General features: G+C 41.8%; 1 protein-coding gene across 21 annotated transcripts in view; it reads right to left on the bottom strand.

Annotated features, from left to right (window-relative positions):
• The window catches only part of Macf1 (microtubule actin crosslinking factor 1), a 336209-nt gene that overhangs the window by 48731 nt on the left and 264120 nt on the right, over positions 1 to 23358 (bottom strand). For 19 of the 21 annotated variants that reach the window (XM_076934251.1, XM_076934254.1, XM_076934256.1 and 16 more), the window contains 3 exons: positions 3256 to 3417; positions 2877 to 3047; positions 619 to 785 (listed from right to left, as the gene is read on the bottom strand). In XM_076934251.1, coding sequence (XP_076790366.1) covers positions 619 to 785; positions 2877 to 3047; positions 3256 to 3417 — 500 coding nt within the window. Of the gene's footprint in view, positions 1 to 618; positions 786 to 2876; positions 3048 to 3255; positions 3418 to 8835; positions 13267 to 23358 lie in introns of those variants that run through there. The other 2 variants (XM_076934261.1, XM_076934257.1) reach the window with 1 other exon arrangement.

Raw genomic sequence — 23358 nt, 5'->3', positions numbered from 1 at the left:
ACTTTTGACCAGCACAGATGAAGTCCTAAATTCAATCCTTGGTATGGGAGGTGGGGGGGGTGGGGGGTGGATTATGTGATGTATTTTAGTAAAACTTTACCTACCATCTCCTTTATCCAAGTTATATTTAGCAAGCCTATTTTATTAGAAAATACCTATCTCTTGAATGCCTATATATTTAACAGTATCACAGACTAGCTTAGGATGCAAAAAAATATCAGTATCAGTGTAAACTAACAGAAAAGAGACATGTCAAGTTTTGATTCCGACCATTAAAACACTGTTTATGTATGTGAAAGGAGAAACAAAACTTTCAAAACTTCAGACTGTCAGTTGGCTAGAAGGCAAGGGGCCTGCATCCATTACTGGAACAGCGACTCTGAGGCAGCACCGCTACTACTCACATCAAGCATCTCTGATCTTAAAATCTGTGAGCAATTAAAGCTCAGTTCCCGAGAGTGATATGTGAATTATCTCTAAACACTTATCCCCCATCAGGAAAAGCCAGTGAACACTCTCCAAAGCAATGCATGAATTATCGAAGAGCTTGTGAAGCACTTTGGTTACTGTAATCAAACACGGAACAGAACAATCCTCCTAACGTCTCAAATCCCTTACCTGGCTGCTGCCTTGTTGAGGAGCTCAGTCCATCTACATTCAAGACTCTCCAGCTGCCCAATGATTTTCTCTCTATCAGCCAGCTCAGCTGACTGGGCTATTCTGCCTCCTTCTGCTTGAAGCATGTCCACTGTGGCCTTTCGATCATCTAGGAGTCGTTGGAGCAACTGTGGCATGTGTACATAAAGAGAAAGGAAAGTAACAACAAAGGTCATTTAAGAATAAACCCAGAGAGGGTTAGTGGTGCAGGCCTTTAATCCCAGCACTGGGGAAGCAGAGGCAGGTGGATCTCTATGAATCTTGAGGCCAACCTGGTCTACATAGTTGAGACCCTATCTTGAAGAAAACACAAACAAACAATCATCATGATGAATCTGAAACTTAACTGAACAATGCATTCTTGACCCCCAAAGAATGTGATATAGTACAGTTCCTTCCATGCCCACTCACTTCAGTTTTTAAGTAGTACCATGGCTGTCACTCTATTATTGACAGGTAACTTCCTTTGAATTAAGAGACAAGTATTTATTTGCCAGGAATGGTGGTGTACAACATTAGTAGTTTCAATACTTAGGAGGCAGAGGCAGAAAGATCTCTGAGTTCAAGGCCAGCATGGGCTACATAGTGAATTCCAGGTCAGCCATAAATCTCAGAAAACAACAAGCAAAAGATAAAAGCCACAGAAAAATCAGTAGGAGCTGAAATGTCAGATATTTTGATCAGCTGAAGGCAGTCATTTCACACTGTACTATATACATATATCAAAATATCATCTTGTATGCTGTAAATGATATACAATTTCATTTGTTATATCTCCCTAAAACTTAAAAAAAGAAAAAAAAGACAAAACTTCTTTTAAGATAAGCATGGCTTGCCGGGCAGTGGTGGCGCATGCCTTTAATCCCAGCACTTGGGAGGCAGAGGCAGGAGGATTTCTGAGTTCAAGGCCAGCCTGGTCTACAGAGTGAGTTCCAGGACAGCCAGGGCTATACAGAGAAACCCTGTCTTGAAAAACCAAAAAAGAAAGAAAGAAAGAAAGAAAGAAAGAAAGAAAGAAAGAAAGAAAGAAAGAAAGGAAAAGAAAAGATAATCACGGCTTTTAAAAAAGTTTTTATCCACTGGTGTACATTCATTGTACCTGGTTATTTTTGAAACAAGATCTTATGTAGGTTAGCCTGAAACTCTATTACAAAAACTCGGCTACCTCAGCCTCCCAAGGGTTGGTATTGAAGACATGTGTCACCATGCTCGGCACAAAATAAGAAAAATTAAAAACAAAACTACACTGAAATTGAAACAGAAATTAAAGTGACACAGTAGGTAGAGGACTGGGGAGACAGAGCTCAGCTGGTACAATGCTTACTCAGCATGCATAAAGCCTGGGCCTCATCCCCAGCACTACATAAACAAAGTGAGGTTTACACTTGTGATCCCAGCACTTGAGAGGTGGAGGCAGGAGGATCAGAAATTCAGTGCCATCCTCAGCAACATAATGTTCCAGACCAGCCTGAGCTACTTGAGACCCTGACTCAAAAAAGTAAAAGACTGTTGAATTCCAAGCCATAACAACATTTATCTGTCCTCCTCTTCCCGTGAGGCAGCATATGTGTGCCTAATGCTGACCTGCAGACCAGATATGCTGTTTCACTAAGCATTCTCAGCAGCTGTGACTACATGCACAGCATCTGTGACACAGAGGATCTGATACAGTTAACAGTAGATGGGAGAGAGAAAGACATTTTTTTCAGTAGTACAGCCCCGGCAGGGTATTCATACCCATGTGAACAATTTTAGTGACACTCACTAGGTTTCTCTCACAAAGTAGAAGTAGTACTAGGTAAGAAGAAGATGTGAGGATGAGTAGAAGGAAGAGAGACAAGAGAGGGTAATGGAGTGTGAATGTGATCAAAGTATATTACGTACATGGATGAAAGTGTCATAATGAAACCCATTATTATGTATAATTAACATGCTAACATTAATCAAATAGACAAAAATATAGACAATTCATATAGGACATTCAACATTATTCTAAATATTACTGATCTTACAATATGACACATGAACAAGTGTGTAACTTTCTCAGTCTAAGAAATGCCAGAGTAAACCAGTGAAAATCAATTTCCACTTTTCTTCTCAGGAGAACACATGTAGGTTAAGTTCTACTGAAACTCCAGACTTGCTCCGTAAGCTATAAACAATGTGCTTGTTGTCTGTCACTGTCAGCTTCAGTTCGCTGTCTCCGCGTTCCCACTCACCTTCTGTTCTTGGATCTGTGCTTTCACTACTTTATACTCGGCTGATGGAGGCTTCTGATTGGCTATGAGCTCCTCAGTGTCTGTCAACCAGCTGAGCAATGGCTCTAAGGCATCTTGAAACTTCCCACAATGTAACAAAGCCTCCTGCAGTTGTGCAATTCTTTGTGCAACCTGTGTCACAGACATGGAGAGCTCAAATTCAAGGAAGGAGAAAACAGTATTGTATTTAAAGTACCACTAACCCACTTAGTAATTATAGATGGCAACAATTAATTTAGTTTGTATTTAGTCTCAAGGGCAATTTCACTAGGTCTAAATGTCTCTTTTTTGCCCCTTCCAGTCCCACCCCAGCACAAGTGTCACTTGCTCACCAGCTCACCTTTTTATTCAGTGTATTCCATCTAGTATTGATTTCATCCATGTCATGTTCTAAACCCTGCACGTCACAGTTTTTTCCTGCACTCTGAATTAATCCCTGGCCAAGTCCATTCACCTGCTGCAATTTCACCTGAAGAGGATCCACTTGTTCTTTCTGAAACATCTGGAGAATTGCAAAAACAAGCACATTTACTATGAAGGACATTAAATTGTCTATACCACATATAGTATGTGGTCACTCTTGAGAGGTTTATGACTTAATGAAGTCGAGGACAAGAACAAAGGGGACATGTAAGCAGCAGAACCGTGGGGGACCAAGGAGACAGACACATTATATTTTAGTTACATAGCTTCTTATGTGCCCTCGTATGTGACATATGCCAAGGGGCAGTTATAGCACTATTTAGGTCTGTAATCTAGTGACTCGGTTTCTTCTTTCAGATCAATTGCTTAATTTTTAATGCTAAAAGCTACAGGGATCAGTGAAGTATTAGCATTAACATGTTATAAAATAAATGCAATGTACTTGAATCCTGAAAGGGAAGGATGCTATCAAATTACAAGTACTTATGTTCTTGGGAAAATACCATTGAGAATAGCCATTTGACCACTGACAACAGGCAGCACACTTTCCTGGCTAGGATGGGTAACTCAATCAGTCAAAACAAATCAACAGTGTGAAAAAAAAATTAAAAGTCATAGCTTAATACCCCTGTGGCCATTTAATTTCATTCTTTTTCAGGGCCACAGACCACATACAACCAATCATCTTGAAATAGTACTCCCCTGTCTACAAGAAAAAAATGCGCCTACAACTCTGACATATGTACCAAGTAAGCCACAGGTATATAAAATACTCTAAAAATATGAGACCATGGATCATGTCCATAATGAAACAAACAAAAATAATTTAAAAATTAAAAACAGAATAAGTGTTGTAAGCAATGTCTATTTTTATCTACTACAGCACAACATAGACATTTCTAAATTCAAAAGTTAGAACGAATAAATGGTACTTTGGAAAACTGGTGTAAGTCACCAAGCCTATATATAATCTCAGCGCTCAGGTGGAGGTTCATATCATCAATGACACATACAATCTCTGGCCTCTCTGGAGTACATGAGACCTTAGCTCAAAAACAGAACAAAGAAATACTAAAACTTTAGTCTTCACACACATTTGCCAAATTCAAAGGGAAAGAATGATACAAACATTTATCCTAAAGAATTGGTTTCTCTCAATTACTAGAACATAAAATTAGCCACATTTTTTACCAGCTTGGCTATATTCCCCACCCCTTCTTCTATATAAAGTTTTTTCAGTTTCAGTAAGATGAGTGTGTCTATTAAAGTCAGAGGATGACAGAAAACAAAAGGGGACAAAATAAACCTAAAAGAGAATTGAATGTTGAAGGAAGACTAATTTTGTTCTTTATCAGATCACAGATCACACTATGGTTAGGAATCTAAATTCAAAGGAATGCCTATGAATGGATAATAGAGAGGGAAAGGCCCAGCAAAAACTCAAAAAGGTCGTGAAGGAAATCATCAGGACACTCCACTTTATATTACAACTTGATCATATTGTATTTCATTGAGCAACATATAAAGAATTCAGCTTCAGTGAAATACAGGGAAAAAATACAGAGCTCTATTCTGAAATACTACAGACATCAGTTTGAAGAAAAACCGACAGGAGTGAGGATAGGGACAGGTAAAGGATTGATAATGGTGGGGATTGGGAATGGAGGGACAAAGGGGAACTCAATCCAATCAAATAACCCAAGCTATCTTTTAAAGGTTTGTTTTTATTTGCGTGTTTGTGGATACTCTTAATGGCTGTATTTACTTTTTGGTGGTAGTGTGTTTTCCATTTGAATCCTGGCTGATCTTTTCTGATGGTCTGTTCTCTTTCTTCTCTTTTAATATCCTTTCTGGGCAACCTAATCTATCACTTTAATTATTAATTGATAAATGTTTATGACTTAATTTTCTCTTCTAAGCTTCAAATCTACACATCCAACTGCTTTCTTACTATCTATATATCAACCACTTACCTTGAACCTAATGGTTTCAAATAAACAGTACCTCTCACTTTCTCATTCCTTCAAATTTATTTCTTCCTAAATCAAATACTAACATCTGTTCTTGAAATCAATAATTTACTGTCCAGTTTGTACTTAACTATATAAACGAGAATCCATGTTATCCTGGCTGACACACCTTCACCACAAAAGCCATCAATGAGTCTTAATTTTACTTCCGAAGTATTTCTTGCCTCTAGTCAATTTGTCTCCAAACCTACTTTGTCAGTTTATAATGATATATTTACAAGAGTCATTTTTGTGCTTCACGTCTGCCTCCCACATGCTACTATAAGGCCCACAAGGGCAGGCACCATGCCAGTTCTATTCACTGCAAGAGGCTAGGAGCTGGCACAAAGTTGATACTCACTAATTATTTATTTCTTGAATGAATGACTTCTTGTATAGCAATTGCTTAGGGGAAAGCAAACCAACTCATGACAGACCTGCCTATCAGCTGGACACTCAAACACTGAATTGTTGTGATGCTCCCCGATTTTTGCTTAAAAAGAGTTCCTTGGCTAATTTTAATTTTATGGAAACTCTACTTTGTATAAAAGGCTGCCCCCTCTTCCTCGGAACTTTTGACTGTAAGTAAGATCGAGGGAACTTATAGGCAGGGGTTTAAGTAACTGGGGACGGCTCTCAGTAGCCTGAGATCACAATACAGAAACAACAAATAAAGTGACATTTAGCTTCTTCTAACCAAGCTCTTGTTAGTACCTATTATGAAGTTTATATTTTAAGAACAGAAAGATTATATATTTAGCCATGTATACACACGCACATTTGTACATACACAGCACATAATCTCTGAAGCATTTTACTCTAAATTAAATGCCAGATTATGATCACTTGTTGAGTCCAAAGTATCTCTGCATAGAAACAATAAGTTCCTTTGCCTCTAAACCCTCCTTAAAAGCCAGGTATGGTAATTCACACCTACAGTGTCACCACTCAGGAGCTGATGCAGGACTGCTATAAGTCTGAGGCCAGCCTGGACTTACATAGTGAATTCCAGGCCAGCCAGAATAGGACCCTGTCTCAAGATCCACATATGCCAAAAATACTCTTTAAATACATAAAAACTGGAATTTATATAACCTTGGAAAAAACACTTTTCCTTTTCCTGCAGTGCTACAAATGGACCCTGGACTTTGTGCACACCAGGCAACATTTCCACCTCTGAAAAACTTCTTTTAAAAACCCAACTAATAATTATTTCAGTAGTGTGTCTCTCCCTCTCCCCTCCCCATCCTCACTTATAGCTTAGGCTACCCCATTTTATATAGCTCAGGCTGACCAAGTATCCTCCAGCTCACCCTAGTGACCCAAGTGCTCAAATTGTAGATATTCATTACTACTCCTGGGCTCAATAAATATTTCCAAAATAGCAGGGTGTGGTGGTGTATACCTTTAATCCCAGAACTTTAATCCCAAAGCCAGAGGCAAGGAGATCTCTGTGACTAGCCTGGTCTACATAGAGTTCTAGGCCAATCAGGACTATGCAGTGACACACTACCTAAAATAACCCCCACTTCAAAGAATGACAACTTTTCGAAGGTTGGATGGCACATTTCCTTCCCCTGGCATTTCATCAGACAGTACTTCATAAAATAAGGATCTCCTATACCTGGAGGGATCCTTGGAGGATTACACGTCCCAGAGAGAGACCAGTATTGAGGATTTCTCTAAATTCCTCTATATGCAGATCAGATTAGTTCTTTTTTACATTTAATCATTTTTTACTGACTGCTGCTGTTGGCTGAATACTAGAAGTATTTCATATTTCAAGAATGGCCGCACAAGGAATTGTTCTGTCACTGGCCCACTGTTCTAACTTGAGGGGTGACTGTAATCTCAGTTATCAATTCCATAGTCCATAAAATCCAAAATCAAGATCCACTAATCTGACAGGTAACAAATTCTAACCTGGCAGGAAGCTACATAACAAGATAACTGTTGAGCTCAAGAGGGAACCACCATCACTCAGCTAAGCAGGAGGATTTGCAGCAAAGCTGGCAGCTTAAGGGACACAATCAAAATAATTTGTTGCTAATTGGTATTCTAACAGGTTAAGGTTGCTCTGGAAGATTCTGCAATGAGGTAGATGAGAGGACCCATCTTATGTAGTTCCCACTGATACTACAGAAAATTGATCTTCACTATTCCATTACTAGTGGCTACTGTGAGGAAGAACTGTTCTGTGACTTGGGGGTTGGGAAAACCCAAACAACCTCCTCACTCAACTACTTAAAGCAGATGGACTCTAGGAAGTGGAACACTGCTTCAATTATTCACTTCCACATTCTGTTGTCTAAGGATTTTAGAGAGCTGGGTGTAGTCAGGCCTGTAATCTCAGCACTTAGGTGGTAGAGTCAAGAGAATTTAGAGCTTGAGAGGTAGCCTGGACTGTACAGTAAGACTCTGTAGCAAAACAAAACAAAACAAAACAAAACAAAACAAATACCTCCCAGCTAAAGATCCGAGAGGATATCCTTGTACATGCTCTCATTTTATAGAATCAGAAACAAAGTCTAGAAAAGGAAAGTGACTTAAGAACATAAAAGCAATTTTGCAAGATGACTATAAATGCAACTGAGTTTTCCCTGAGTATGCCTATGGCTTTAAGAAACACATACTTTTAGGCCAGGTGTTGATGGCAGTGGCTGCAAACGCCTTTAATCCTGGCACTCAGGAGGTAGAAGCAGAAAGATCTCTATAAGTTTGAGGCCAGCCTGGTCTACAGAGGTAAGTGCCAGGACAGCCAGAGCTACACAGTGAAACCCAGTCTTGAAAAAACAAAAAACCCAGCCAACATTCCCCACCCCCACCCCCACACATTTATATGTTCACATTGCTTTTGCCTAAGCTACTTCTGTGGTATCTGCAGATCTATTTACAGGATGAAGGGAGAAATGTCAGTGGCTGAAATCTTGTGTCTGTGATACCATAAATGCACTGTCACTTTATCTTTTACAATCCTTTCAGGGTTCTGCCTTACCCAGTGAGGAATCTGAGAGAGAAGACTCAGGACACCTAATCTTCCTAGAGTGGTTTGAAGTACTCAGGTCTCACTCAAAGCTCAGGGTAACTTGACCTAACTGCACATCACTAAAAACATGAACTCTCTAGATTTTAGGAAACAGGCTTACTATATTTTTGTTTGTTTGTTTCTTTCTTTCTTTTTTCAGAAGAGGAATAATACTTTCCTAATAATAAGCTTTTTAAAATGTAAGCCAACATCTATTTACAAATGTGTTACTTTGGCTTCTAATATGTGTAAGTTAAAAATGAACAAGATTTTACATCAGAGAAAATTAAGACACATTCCCCTCTAAACGCAACAGAAAATCTAGAAATAAGAAGCCCAGGGGCACAGTATTAACAAAAGATAGAATGACCTATGCCACCACTCGTTAACACCAAGTGAGAGAACTTGCAATTCTCACTTTACGCTCTAGGCCTTTCTTGCCAATGAAATGAGCAACAATTACCTCATGTGAATTTAATCCACCAGTTGCAGCCAGAGGCACTTTTCCATGTTGCATTGTGCCAGGCACCTCTTTTATTCCAAATGCTGGAGAATCAAGGCCTTCTTTGATCCACATTCCAGGAGAGGAAACATTCTCAAGAACAGGAGTTTCTTCTGAAATGGTCACTGAATCAGTATGGGTAGTTCCTTCCAGGAAGGGTCCATCAGGAGAGAAAATTTCCTTAGCAGGCACTGCAGTAGCTGAAGTGGCAGACCATTCTGGGATGGACATACTAACCACTTGAGTATCAGGCTTCTCTGGGGTAGGTTCTTCAAGGGCTCGGTCAGTAGACTCCTCTGATGTAGGCCCTGCAGGAGGAGGCGTGTTAGGCTCCTCTGCAGTAGATATCAAAACTGTTGGAGTATCTGGCTCCTCCGAGGTGGGCCCTGCAGGAGTTGGTATGGCAGGTTCCTCTGGGAGGAACACTTGAGCAGCTTGAGTGTCATGCTCCTCTGAGGTAACATCCTGGTCTATGCTGGGCACTGTAACATTCTCCACTGGAGGCACTGCACCAGATGAGGCTGCAGCCTGTTCTGGGGCTGATATTGCAGCAGCTGTAACATCCTCCATTAAGATAACCACTGAAGCTACTGGGATATCCTCCTCTGGGATGGTTACTATTGGAGTAGCTACAGCAGTTCCCTCTGAGGCAGAGGCTTTGGCAGCAGGCCCCTCCAAGGCAGACAATGCTACAGCTGGGATGTCCTCTCCTGGCATGGGTGCTACAGCATCCTGGGCATCTTCTACCATGGGTACTACAGCAGCTGGGTCAGGCCTCTGTTGGCTGAATATCCATTCTTCTAAACCTGGTATAGTGTTATTGGCTTTGGTGATTTGTTCCTCTGAAAAGATGTTCAGGGTTGAATCTAAATCTCTCATTTCTAGCTCCCTTTCCTGTGATAAAGTCATACTCAGTTGAGGTTCTCTATCACTCATGGTTTCTGCTCCAGTTTTATTGGGTCTCAGGTGCAGACTCAGAACCTCTGACTCAGAAGACCGCTTCTGGAAGTCTGTAAGAAACTGTGCTGGAGCTCCACTACCTAAAAGCTTCCCTCGACAATCCGGCTCTCTTGTTTCACCATCCTTATCACAAACTTTCTCCATGGACAATTCACAAGGGTCTACATTTCCCAATGATGCCAGCTTGTTATCTTCTTGACTAATTAGAGCTCCTTTTCCACTTTCTAACTGAATCTCATTGGTTAATAAATTTGAATCAGATGATAACACCTCTACTTCAGGTCCTGAGGGAACATCTTGTTCATAGTTAAAAGCAAAGCTGAGAGGGATCCTTTCCATATCCTCCTCTACATTCCCCTCAGTTTGACTGCAATCTACCTGGGACAAATTGCCATTTTCTTTGGCTAGCTCAGAGGCAATAAAGACTGGCAGGTTTTCTTCACAAGAGGCTCTGAGATTAGAGTTCAGCAATCCTCCTGTGTCCAGCTCTCCAAGTGGCTCCAGATCAGCCAGAGACTCACATTCTCCACCAATCTTGGGGCTAAAAGGCACTTTTTCGCACTCCTTGCTAATAGTGGAGGTATCCCTCCTGCTATCAGGGTGAGCACTAAGTTCAACAGCTTTAGGCACCTGAGACGAATCCAGGGCATTGCAATATTCACCATCTAATCCAGTATCAGGGTCCTTTATCCTCACACTTAGAAAACCCACATGCTGTTCTTGTTCTAAGGCAGCTCCTGGAAAATGACTAATTAAAAGTGAATCTTCTGCATCCTGGGTTGGGGCCAGCCCTTCAGAAGAGGCCTGACTCAGCAGCTCAGCTGAAGAAGTTACTCCTTCTTCACATAAACATTCCTTCTCAAGTTCAAGAAACATTTGCACAGAATCTGTGTCAGAGAGCTGCTCTGCTTCAACAGGGCACGGGAGCCCTGAAGTCAGATCCTCTAGGCCCTGAGTAGGTCTGTTTTTCATCTCACTGATAACATAGTCACCTGCAGGCACACAGGTGCAGTCAGGAGGAGTACCATTGGGAACATAAGCTGACTGATCCCTAGTTGACTGCAGGTCAACAGAGCAGCACAGCTGATCAAGAGCTAGGTGGTCAGAAGTTCCAAAGACAGCCGCACATTCAGATCCACCCTCTATTGCTGCTACTGAGTTTGCTTGGTCACTTTCTTCAAGAGGATCTGCCATGCTAGTCTCCTCATTTGTAACCACAAGACTCTTTCTTTTCTCTGACAATTTCTCTTCCTCCCACTCCTCCTCTGCCTCCATCATGATCCATCGTTCATCCTCCTCAAATTTTAATTCAGACTCTGTTTTTTCTCTCAGGCTAGGTATCATAAGCATATGTAATTCTGGATCCAACAGCTCTTCACTCAGGCAAGGAGAGAGAGGTGGTAGTTCCACAGTACAGGCAGTGTCCCCAAGGGGGTGCTGCTTCTCACTGAAGCCTCCCTTGGAGGAACTTTTCATGGCCCTGGGCCAGGTTGCACTTGAGAATCTGTGCTCCTGCACTTCATCTGTGTTACCACTTGCCGCTGCAGCTCCTGAGTCTAGAGGCTGGAATTCATGAGGAGAGCTCTCACTGTGCTGTTGGAATTTGAAGTCCTGGCAGTCTCTCAAATTTTTTACATTTTGCACTTCTGGAATATCTATAGATTTGGACATGTGTTCCAAAGTAACGGACTCAGACTGAGGTTCCCTGTGGTCATAGTGAGCAGAACTTTCTGTCAATGCAGAACTGGATTCTTTTTTCTCTTGCAAGGAAGGATTTGAAGCACCGGCTTCTGAGACTTCACTGAGAGAAGCCTCCATCCTTTCTGCAAACTCTGGGAAGTTGGGTGGCATGAAGGACTTCCACGATCTCCTATTAACATTATCTTTGCGCTCTGCATTTGGCCGCCGTCTGGGTGGCACAGGTGCTGACTTCTGTACATCACTGCTTAGCTTTAATGCATCAAATATTATCCTCTCATCCAGCTTCTTGCCTTCTGGCACTCTAGATTCAAAAACATTAGATGATGCTCCTAATGTACCATTGCTGGATATGGTACTTCCTTCCATCTTTTCCATGGTGCTTTTTGACGTCTGATTAAGTTTTGACCCCTGGTCAATCTGTTCATTTATCCTCATTGTATCGTATATAGACCGCTGTGGAACATAGCAATCTTCTATATAGCCATCCTCATCTTCCCCTTTACCCAGGCAGGTGGGGTTCCGCCTTAAACAGTCTGGCCTGCTAAGTGGCTTACCCATACTTTTTCAATAAAGATGAACCATCAATCGTTCAAAAGTTTTTTTCCCACAGGTTCTTTTAAAATACATTCTACATTAATTGTAAGTCCTCTTACATGTTTATACTCCAAACCACCAATTGCATCTGCCTTCCAGAAAGATCTGGAAGTTCCAATTTGAAACCATTTTGGGAGAAACTCTAATAAGACAAACACGTTTTCCCTCACAGGCTAGTAGCATCATGACTGCAGACAGACAAATGAAATTATTTAATCAACGAGCATAAAACAATTACTTGTATGGCTTCTGGTTTTACTTTTCTAAAGAGTACTGCCCTTTCAAATTCAGTCAGTAAAAAAATCATCTGATATTAACAAGTCTATTCAATACCTAATTTCACTCGATTTTCACCGAAGCTGAGTTGCAAGCAGAAAATTTATACCAACTATGTCCTTTAATAACAATGGCACACCCTCTCTAGCTTTCAAGTATGGTCCAAGCTCCTAAGAATTCCTTTCATTTTATCCCGTGTTCAGCCCTGAAGAGTCCAGCTGGTCTGAATTAGCCATTCGTCCTCTCTAGTTGGGGTGTTTGCATTTGAACAGGGCTGGTCAGCGGATATTCCTGCAACTTTAAACACAGGAAGTCCTTCATTCGGGGCCAGCTTGGGGCTTCCTGTCTCCAAAACATCATGGCATTGTTGTGGCTTCCAAGCCAACACTGTATCGTGGCCGCAAAGCAAGGCGAGTGGAGGCCCACGCTGGGCCTTTCAGAAGGCGGGCAGGCTGCGGCAGAGGCCAAGAGGCAGTCTGAAGGACTCACTTAGTACCGCCCGCAAACCCGCGCCATGCCTCGCGCCCCGGAGGGCCAGGGTCGCCTCACCACAACCTTGCAGGTGGCTCCCGGCGGGCTGGCCTTGGGTCTAGCGCTCTGGAAGTTAGTTTGTCCCTCCAGCAGCAGAAAGTCCCGTGTCCTGTGGGCGCCGCCTCCCCGGCCACTGCAGGTCCCCGGCCCCCAGCCGCCGCGTCGTGGGCTGCATGACAAGCAGTCTCCTCTTTTCTCCACCTCGCCGCCGGCCCTGCAGCCGTCCTCCCGCCCGCAGCTGTCACGGTCCCGGCATGCAAACTTCTGGCCGGGAACAAAAGGCTCCGCTCCGGCCGCACGAGGGGGGCAAGCCCGCCTCTCTCACGCCGCGCGGCCCGCTCACACGCCGCTGGCTGGAAGTGCTCTGGTGGCGGGCGGATCTCCTCCCCCTTCCAGCCCCGCCACAGCCGCTGCCCCGCCCGGGCAGCCCCCTTGGAAGCCCGGGAGCGCGCTGCGCGGACTGCTAGGGAGGAGGACGGGGGCGGGGCCTATAGGGAGCCCCGCCGGGAGGGGAGGGGGCGGAGGCAAGGATTGGAGGCCAAGGCGGCGAGGGAGGGGCTTCTCGGGGTTGGGGCGAGGGACTCCAGCTCATCCCGCACCCCCTCTAGCTCACTCCCTCCACACTCGCGGGAGGGTGAGAGGAGCAGTGCCGGTCACGCCGGGCAAATCCCCTGACAAAGGAAAGCCCCGCCCTCATAGCGCTGGCCCGGCCCCTCCGCCCCTGCTTCTTTCCAACCCGCGGGATGCGAGCCCAGCCCAAGGGCGAACCCAGAAGGGGCGCCCCCCGCCTCCCCCACTACCAGCCGGTTGTGACTAGGGCCACTCGAGGCCCCATCTGCCGGTAAAGGCGTACCGGCTAGGGTGGGCGGTCTGCACTATCCTAGGCTCCAACGACTGTCCCTGTGTTTTTCCAATGTCACCTCTGGCGCTGACCAAAGCACAGGCTAGACTTAAACACAGTCTTTTCTTGGTATGCCGAGGAATTAAGTTCGACTCAGGAACCAAGTTATTGGATAAACTCTAGGCACAGTTTCCCTTCTCAAGTACGTCAGATCTTGGCCCATTACGCCACCTGGACTTCTCTGCTCAGACTTCAGCGGTCTTGATGACCGGAAGATGGGGTGCGGGTTGCAGGGCAGTGGGGACACTAGCAGGAACAGCCCATGCCTAACACCTGGATTGGTTATAACTGCTGCGCACGCCCAAGAAAACTTGAGCCTCTAAGGGGCTAGATGAAAAGCATGAGTCCGTATTTCAAGTTTCAAAAAAGAAAATATTGGAGAAACGTGTTACACAATCCTGCAACACTAAGTTCTGGATTTTAGAAAAGCTATCTAGAGGTCCTGTAATTGTTAAGAAAAGTACAAAGAGCAGCCCAGAAGACTGCCTGCCAGAGGTAGCTTGCATATCTTTGAGGTATAATACTTGACTTCCTTTACGATGGTCCCTCGGATTTTATGAAGCTGAAAAAGGTCAGTTAAAATGTACAAAGTCAAGTTGGCCCAAATGATTAATATAGATGGTAAAACTTATGAAGAAGTTATTTCTACTCTCCACACAAACAGTAAATAAAACCAGTCACTGGTGTGTAGAGATTTGGCAGTGAAGCTTAGAGCTAAGCCTTAGACTTACTTGAGGAGCCAGAAACTCCTTGGCAAAAATGAGGTACAGGCTGAAGCCCATGATCAGATTAGTCAAGTAAAAGACAACTTTGCTTGGCAAAATGTTTTACACTTCATTTCTCACTCCTAAAGAAGCTGATAAATTCTACCCACTCAAGTACAAAAATTTTCCATCTGTAAACAGAAGAGAATACTGAAACATTGTACTTTGTATTGTTTTATTCTAGATACCCTGTTCTTTAAAGTTAAAACTCCAAAAAGCTGTCTAGAATCCTGTGACCTCCTGGTGCAATAGCGCAAGACTCTTCTATGAACACAGTGAAAAGAATCAAGAATAAGACTTGATTGAGAGCAAGTTCCAGAGTGATATGATCAACATTAAGTATCTGAGGAGCTGGAACGTGGGAGGAAGGAAATTTGTGCTGAATGTCTCCTTAAACTGGCACACCAAGATCCAAGGGCAGATTTCAAACCATCAGTTTTCTCACAGCTATTCAAAGAATAAGGTGTCCCCTAAAAGGGTGACTTTTCCTGATCCCAAAGGAATGTGAGTAGAAATTTAGGCAGCCACGTGGCATAGCAATCTCAGGAAACAGATTCACAAATCTTGAAGTTTATTCAGGATATGTTTTAAAGTCCCTTCAACCCCTGACACACTGTGACCCTAAGAGTTTACAGACCGGATACTTCACAATTCATGGAATCCAGGTTTTAAGTTTGTTGTAATTATTCAGTGCAACTGGAAAACCCCACAGAGGACAGGATTAATTTCACTTGCAAGTTTTCCTGGCCAAATACAATCACCATGTGTTTAGATATCATAACAGACTCTTTACATGGCAGGGCCCCTCTGGTTAGAAGAATCTGAGGAATTCTGGCTCTGGAGTTAAGGGTGGGTGGTTATTCTATTATAAAGAATGGTCTCGATGTGGAATCACAACCTTCACAGACAAAAATTCTTTTCCTGTTTCCTCACCAAGTCAGGCGCCAAACAGGTCAGTCTTTTCCTAATTAACCCCTCCCCACACTTATCCACCCTGGTTTACTCTTCTCATCAATGTCAGATAAATAAAACAGTCTAGCAACTGAGGTACAGACTCAACCTACTTATCACTTTTGGTCACACTCTGTTTAATTAAAGTGCTAAGATACTACATAGAAACTTCCTCAAAGTCTAACCAGAGCCTCTAGAAAAGATTCCACAGGGCATGATGGCCTCAGTTCTCTCATGCAAGAAGCAGAAATCTTTGAGTTTGAGGCCATCCTGGTCTACAGTGAGGACCTCCCCATTCCAGACAGACAGACACACACCATAGACTCATACAACCTAACTACCCCTTCAAAAACAAAAACAGCAAGCAAGAAACTTCTAGTTTTATTCTTTTTCTTTTTTAATTGGCGTGTGTTGAATAGAAGCAAGGAGAGAAAGCACAAGGTCTCTTTTCTTTATGTCTTCTTTTTTATCTGTTCATGAGTTTCTCTTTAGTTTTAGTTTTGGAATTCTGCCAGTAGCCATCTCAGTGACTGAAGTAAATACCTGATTTGGTTTTGTCTTGCTGCCCTTATAACTATAACAAAAAAAGCATCTGTACATCTCACATGGCCCACTAGACTTTTTAAGGGAGAAACACAGGGAGCTTCAGAGTACCTCTTCTGATGCTTTCTCCACTCTGAAACCACATTTCAAATTAGCTTTCAGTTAGTTGATTATAGAGCTCAAAGAATTCCCTATACATTTTGACATTCCTAAGAACAGAATTTGGTGTCAGATTTTCCTTCAGTGAACCTAGAAGAAAGCATTGCTAACCTGTATAGTTCCTTCCTACTGTCTTCCTAGCTAGAGTGAGCTGGGTGGAGTCGTTCATGTTCATACCAGTCCCTTTCGAGTTTTGGATATAGTACTGCTTTTGTCTGCCCAAGAATTGAACTGCCAGCCTAGGACAATTTAGAGACATGCTACCTCACCCCCCTTTACCACAACTCAGTGAGTAAAATGCCTTTTCATCCACCTGACAGGTGCTTGCTCTCTCTATCTCAGAGGATTCACTAAAAAGAAGTGGATACAGGGGACTAGTTGGATCTTGTGAATTTTAAATCTACAAAATGCCTTTCATCTTAGCATATCTAGACTTCACAATCCTTATTCAGAGACAAGTGGAAACTCCACAGTATGAAGTCTGAGCCTGTTGGGCATCAGTGACCATAATGCTTTGTGGTTTTGTTACTATAAAGGTAGCTACAGAGTGGCACACAGACCAGCAGAGAACAGTGTGAAATTTATCTTAATGGGAAACAAAGGGTTTTGAAGGTATTTGAGTTCTTGTGTATTCTTGAACTCAAAGGAAAACTTTCCACATGTTAGAGAGGAACTCTCATAACCATTGAAAACCCCTTGCTGCTTGTAGACTTTCCAAAAGACAGTGTTTGATTCCTTATTTAGATTAATGATTAGTTACCAAGACAGAGATGACAACAAAAGCAGGGATGTTTTACAGGTTAGAAAAGACCTGGCAGGAGGCAGGAGAAAGGAAGGTAAGAGAAATCAGAGACGGCTTCATGGAGGGGCATTTACTCATTAGGATATTTATTATTTATTTTTAGGCAGGGTCTCATGTCCAGGCTTGACTAGCTACATAGCTAAGGATAACCTTCAATTTCTGTTCCTCTTGCCTTCACTTCTTGAGAGTATGGACTTAAATGTATATATCACTTTACCTGGTGTATGTGGTGCTAGGGATAAAACCCAGAACCTTGTGCATGCTATACAAGCATTTAACCAACTGAGTTACATTCCCAGCTCATGGGATCTAGAGACACAGAATGGTAAAAACAAGTTATTTCAAGTAAGGAGCTAGAGACAGGACATTCTGCTCTTGAGAAAGTGTTTGCTATGTTAGCCCTAGGCTGCTCCTATCTATTGACAATCTTCCTGCCTCATCTTTAAGTGCTGAGATTACAGTATGCTTTACCATGTCCAGCAAAAACAAAGTTCCCAAAGAAGCAAATTTTAATTCAACATGCTTAAACAAAAGTTTTGTGGAAGGAAAGAAATAATAGAATGGTAAGAACCACAAGCCAAGGACATGCACGGTTTATTTACAAAAGTGTTGCTACAGGATTTGTTAACTGTAAGTCAGGTAGAGTGGCTCATGGCTGCAATACTAACATTCAAGAAGTTGAGACAGGAGGATTAAGATAACCTGAGACTAGGCTGGGCTATAGAATAAGACCTTGTTGAAAGAAGGAAGGCAAGTTAGTTAGTTATTAGACACTGTGTGGAGGCCAGTCAGTGCTTGCTTTGCTGACATCTACCTCCTTCCGTGTCACTTGAAAATCTAAATCCTTAACTTTTGAACCTAGAAGTGGTAAATATACTTGTGTTAAAAAAAGAAAAGAAACAAAGTTAGTACAAATGAGGACAAATGAGGTAAAGGATGGTGAAAAAAACTGGAGAGTCAGATTTGGACTCACTAATTGGGTAGAAAGTAGAGGCTAGAGAGAAAATAAAGATAATACTATACTATTACTCTGGGGTTACCAAGGGCATGGTAGAACTTACAAAACAGTAGGGGGAAGAAGATATTTGATTCATTCCATTTAGAGTATTCAAAGACAACTCATGTGGGGCTGTTTAGAATGGCCCCTCAAACAAGAGATTCCACTTTGGGGTAGAGATATAAAAGCCTTGCACCATGGAACAGTGTGGAGACAGCTGGCTATCTCAGCATGGTTGAATGTAGAGGGAGAAAAGGACAGATGACAGAACTTCAAAAGCCACTTATAGGAGGTGGGAAGGCAAATCCAGAAGGAAATGGATGGGGAGAGAACAATGCCAAGAAAGTCAGCAGGTGCTAGGCATGGGAGCAGACACCTGCAATCTTAGAACCTGGAAGGGTGAGGCAAGAGAACCAAGAGCTTAAGGCTAGCCTCATCCTGGTGTCTCCTGTTTGTGGAGGTATGTGCATGGAGATATGCACGCACACAGGCACCCAGAAGCCAGAGATCAATGCCTTCTTCTATTTTATTATATCTTAAGAATTTAAAATAATTTTTAATGTTAAAAAAAATAATAATATAATAAAAATTATTTCAATTAAACTATTATTAAAAATTATTTTTTAATAATTTCTCACTAAGCCTGGAGTTCATGCACTATAGTAGTCTGGCAGGCCAGTGAGCTCTAGGGACCTACTTGTCTCTAACTGCTCTTCACTCACACCATCATCTCTGGGGTTACAGATAATGAATTAGATAATGTCACCAGATTAGTCTAGTAGGAAGTCAATGAATACTTCTAGGGGAACAGTCTCAGCAGTGACGGTTGCTATGTTAGACAGGAGAGGTTAAGGATAACGGGTGTGTGGAAGGATCTGCTATCCTTCAAGATTCTCTTCTTTGGGCTCCACAGCACAGGATTATCATGATGTCTCTTTTTCAGGCAGTCTTCTTTTGTTTCCTTGAGCTCCCTGCCCTACACCTGTACTACTAAAGTCATATTCTTAAAAAATTATTTATGGGACAGGCAGTGGTGGTTCACACCTTTAACAGCAGCACTTGGCAGAGGCAGAGAGGCAGGAGAGGCAGGAGAGGCAGAGAGAGGCAGAGAGAGGCAGAGAGAGGCAGAGAGAGGCAGAGAGAGGCAGAGAGAGGCAGAGACAGAGGCAGGTAGATGGCTGAGTTGGAGGCTAGCCAGGTCTACAGAGTGAGTACTGGGATAGCCAGGGCTATACAGAAAAACTCTATCTCAAAAAAAAAAAATAAAAAAAAATAAAATAAAATAAAAAATTATTAGCTGGGTGTGGTAGCGCATGCCTGTAATCCCAGCACTCAGGAAGCAGAGGCAGGGGGATCTCTGAGTTCCAGGACAGCCAGTATTACAGAGAAACCCCGTCTCAGACACAAAACAAAGCATTGTATGTGTATAACTGTTTTGTCTGTATGTGTGCATGCCTGGTGCCTGTGGAAGTCAGAAGGTACCAGATCACCTAGAATTGATCATGAACACGAGTTACTACATGGATTCTGGAACTGAACCTGGGTCCTTTGCATAAATAAGAAATGATCTTAAGTACTGAGACATCTCTTTAGTCCCCTGAGGTTGTATTGATTTTCTTTTCTTTTTTAAACAATGCTGTTGAAGCAGGACCTTACATATAACTAGGCTCATGTCTTATAACTGAGCTATACCTCTTGCTCAAAGTTGTATTTTTAATTCTTTTTATTTGTTAAATAAATATTTATTGGGACCTACTTTGCCCCAGACTAGCTAGAAACTGAGATATCTTAATGAGACATGGTCAGGCACTTATATCCTAGTAGCTGAGAGAGACATTCACTTCAGCTATATAAGGACTCTGAACAAAAAAAAAGCAAACCAAGCTATAAACACATGAGTCAGGGGGTTCTGACCTAGCCTGCAAGTTTAGGGGAAGCTTTGCTGAGAACATCATACAATGGCTTAGGGACTGAAAATTGGTTTTTGGTTTCAAGGTGGCATGACTATCACAAAGTTGCTTTTATGGGCCAAATCACTAAACAACCTTACTGCAGGTGTCCCCTCTCAAATATGAGAAAATCAGGTAGAACAATTCTGAGATTTTTGTAAATAATTTCTTTGATTTTGTTACCTGGTGTCTGTGGGGAATCACACATAGAGCCATGTGCACACCTGTAAGTGTGATACCATTGAGTTCCATCCCTAGTCCTTACTCAAGTAATCCTCATCACTGATCTCAAATGAACAAATACACAACTCAGGTTTGAGGTTCAAGAACTAGACCTAGGGGCCTGCCACATGGCTCAGTGGATAAAGGTGCTTGTCACCAAGGGCAATGACTTGAGAACAATTTCTGGAACCCAAATGGTAGAAGGAAAGAATTGACCCTTACAGGTTGTCTGACCTCTACAAGTACTAGGCTGCCCCTCCTCTCCTGCATCTTCTCTCTTTGGAAAGAAGGAGGGAGGGAGGGAGGGAAGGAGGAAGCTAAGGAAGAAGGAAGGAAGGAAGGGAGGAAGGAAGGAAGGAAGGAAGGGAGGAAGGAAGGAAGAGCTCATCTTTTGGGAATTAACTGTAAAATGTCAGATCTTAGATGGTTTGCTTGAATGACACATGAATTCAAGTAGGATCAACCTTCCTTAAAGTCATACCTTCTTCCTTTGGATCATATATGCACACATTAGACCATATTAGAAGCTTCTGTTTCTAATAAATGAAGATTTCTTATAAAAACATCTCAGTCTAGGATGAGAAAGAAGAGAGTTGAATTATATATTTTTTTAAAAAAATAGTTGTCTCTAAAACAAAGCTGGTGGTTTTTCCTTTTACACTTTGATGTTTTAATTAAAGGCTAATTAAAATTAAGACTTGTCTCTCTTAAAGATGCTGACTCAGTAGTTGTCATTCACTATATGGCAACTGAGGAAGATAATGTGGTGTATGATGAAAGCTAAAGTTAATTAGGCCAAGGACTCTGAGATCCTTAAAGCTGATCTGATGAGCAACTGAGTGGCTAGGGAAGTCACTGAGCTGGTGATGTGTTCTGGCTAATTCTGATTAATGATTTGAAAATAATATCAACTTATAGAGCACAAAAGCTAAAGTCAAAATGGTCTTAGGAAACTTGCTGGCTATGAGCTTGTACAAAAATAAAGTATGTGTACAAGTATGTGTTGTATTAAGTTGTATTAAGGTACCATGGCCTAAATCTTTAATTTGCCTAGGTATTGCTACTCTATGGCTACAAATAAGCCCTATACACAGTCCCTACAAAAACTGTTCATGAAGTCTGCCTGTTCATCAGTTAGTTTTATTAGCACCATAAACTAATTTTTCTTTTCAATCTTTCTTTCTTTCTCATCCCTCTCCCTCTCGAGATAAAGGGCTGGGCTGGAGATGGCTCAAAGGTTGAGAGCATTGACTGCTCTTTCAGAGGTCCTGAGTTCAGTTCTCAGAAACTACATGGTGACTTATGACCATCTATAATGAGATCTGGTGCCCTCTTCTGGTGTGTAGGCATATATGTAGGCAGAATACTGTATAATAAACAGATAAATCTTAAAAATAAAAAAGAAGAGCTAATGACATCTAATGCTTGGCTTTATGCCAAATCTAGAAAATGACCATTTCTAGACACAAAGAAGCAAAGCTGTTTGTTTTTAAATTCAATGTAGCTCAGGCTCACCTTGACCTCAGCTTCCTATGATGCCTCTCCACCTCCCAAGTGTTACGATTACAAGTATGTGTCACCAGGCCCAGTTTAGGCAGTGTTGGGCGTTGAACATAAGGTTTTATGCATGCTAGGCAAGTAAGTAAACAAAAACTCCCAGTTACTGAACAACTTCTTAGTAAAAAGATTTACAATAGTCTGCTTGACATGGTGGCTCATACCTGCAATTCCAGTCCCCACAAGATAAAGAGGGTATACAGAACCTCTTTCAAAAAAAAGAAAAAAAATGGAGGATGGAAGCTGGCTCAAATAAATCCCAAGACCAACATGAAAGAGAGAACTAATTACTGCAAGTTGTCCCTCACAAGAATACTGTGGCACATGTGAATCCACACATAGCCACATAAAAGAAACAGAATCTAAAATGAGGAGGAGCTGGCAGCAGCTGCAGGTGTGGTAGTATCCATATTTCTTCCTAGTACCAATGAGGCAGAGACAGGCAGATCTTGGTTTGAAGGCAGCCTAGTTTACTAAGTGAGTTCCAGGACAGCCAGTATTACCTAATAAGACCCTCTCTAAAAGATTTCACAATATTCCAATATGTATTTCTGGGTAAACCTTTTTCTCCCTTTAGGTTCTTCCTTCCTTCCTTTTTTTTTTTTTTTTTTTTTTTTTTGGAAACAGGATCACTCTCTATAGTTCTGGGTGTCTTAAAACTCTCTATGTAGACCAAGCTTGGCCTTGAAGTTACAGACAGTCACCTGCCTCTGCCTCTCAAGTACTGAGATTAAAGACCTGTACTACCATGTGTAGAAAAACTGCTTTTAAAAAACGATATTAATATTAGCCTATTTTTTCTATAAAATTTCATTAATTCTCATCAGATCTTCAAAAGAATGTTTTGTTGTTCACATTTTATTGCCAAAGTAATTTTCTTCAAGGTCACTCACCTTGTAAATGATAACAGGATTTAAAGTTGCATATCTCTGACTTCAATGTGGATACGACACCCCCCCCCCCACTACATAGGACTAAATTAACTCTGAAGACTCTCATTAATTGGCAATTAATTATACAAATAATAACAACTATAAAGTGATCAGTAACTACACAAGACTTTGAGAACCTGGCTTTCTTAAAGTGTATATGGAATAGCAATTTTTCCCCCTTCTTTTTGCTGTTTTGTTAGTACTGAAATGAGATCACAAGCTAACCAACAGAAAAGAAAGGAAACAAGTGTAAGACTTAAAAGACTCGAGTCTTGCAGAGTAGACAGCATATTGGTTGTGTGTGTTTTGAGATATGGTCTCATATACAGCCCACACTGGCCACAAATTCACAGTTCTCTTTCCTCAGCATCCTGAATACAAGAATTACAGGTGCATGCCACCATCCCCAGACACCATTTTAAATCCTAGAGACTCACGTGGCTTATGAGAATAAAGAACATCCACCTAATCAGTTAAATATTCACTTCTATTCAAGTGAAAGGCCTAAAAAGCTTTGTTGGAAAAATAATATAATCACAAGGTATCTAAATTTGGTATTAGTTAATAAGACCAAATGAGTTACAGTGAGTTAAGTGATTTAAATGATCAAGAGGAGTAAGTTGGAGAGGCCAGGAATACTTTATA

Source organism: Arvicanthis niloticus, chromosome 5, assembly GCF_011762505.2.
Source record: "Arvicanthis niloticus isolate mArvNil1 chromosome 5, mArvNil1.pat.X, whole genome shotgun sequence".
Classification (NCBI taxonomy): Eukaryota; Metazoa; Chordata; class Mammalia; order Rodentia; family Muridae; genus Arvicanthis; species Arvicanthis niloticus.
Note: the sequence above shows the minus strand (reverse complement) of the source record. Positions and strands in the feature narration are given on the sequence as shown.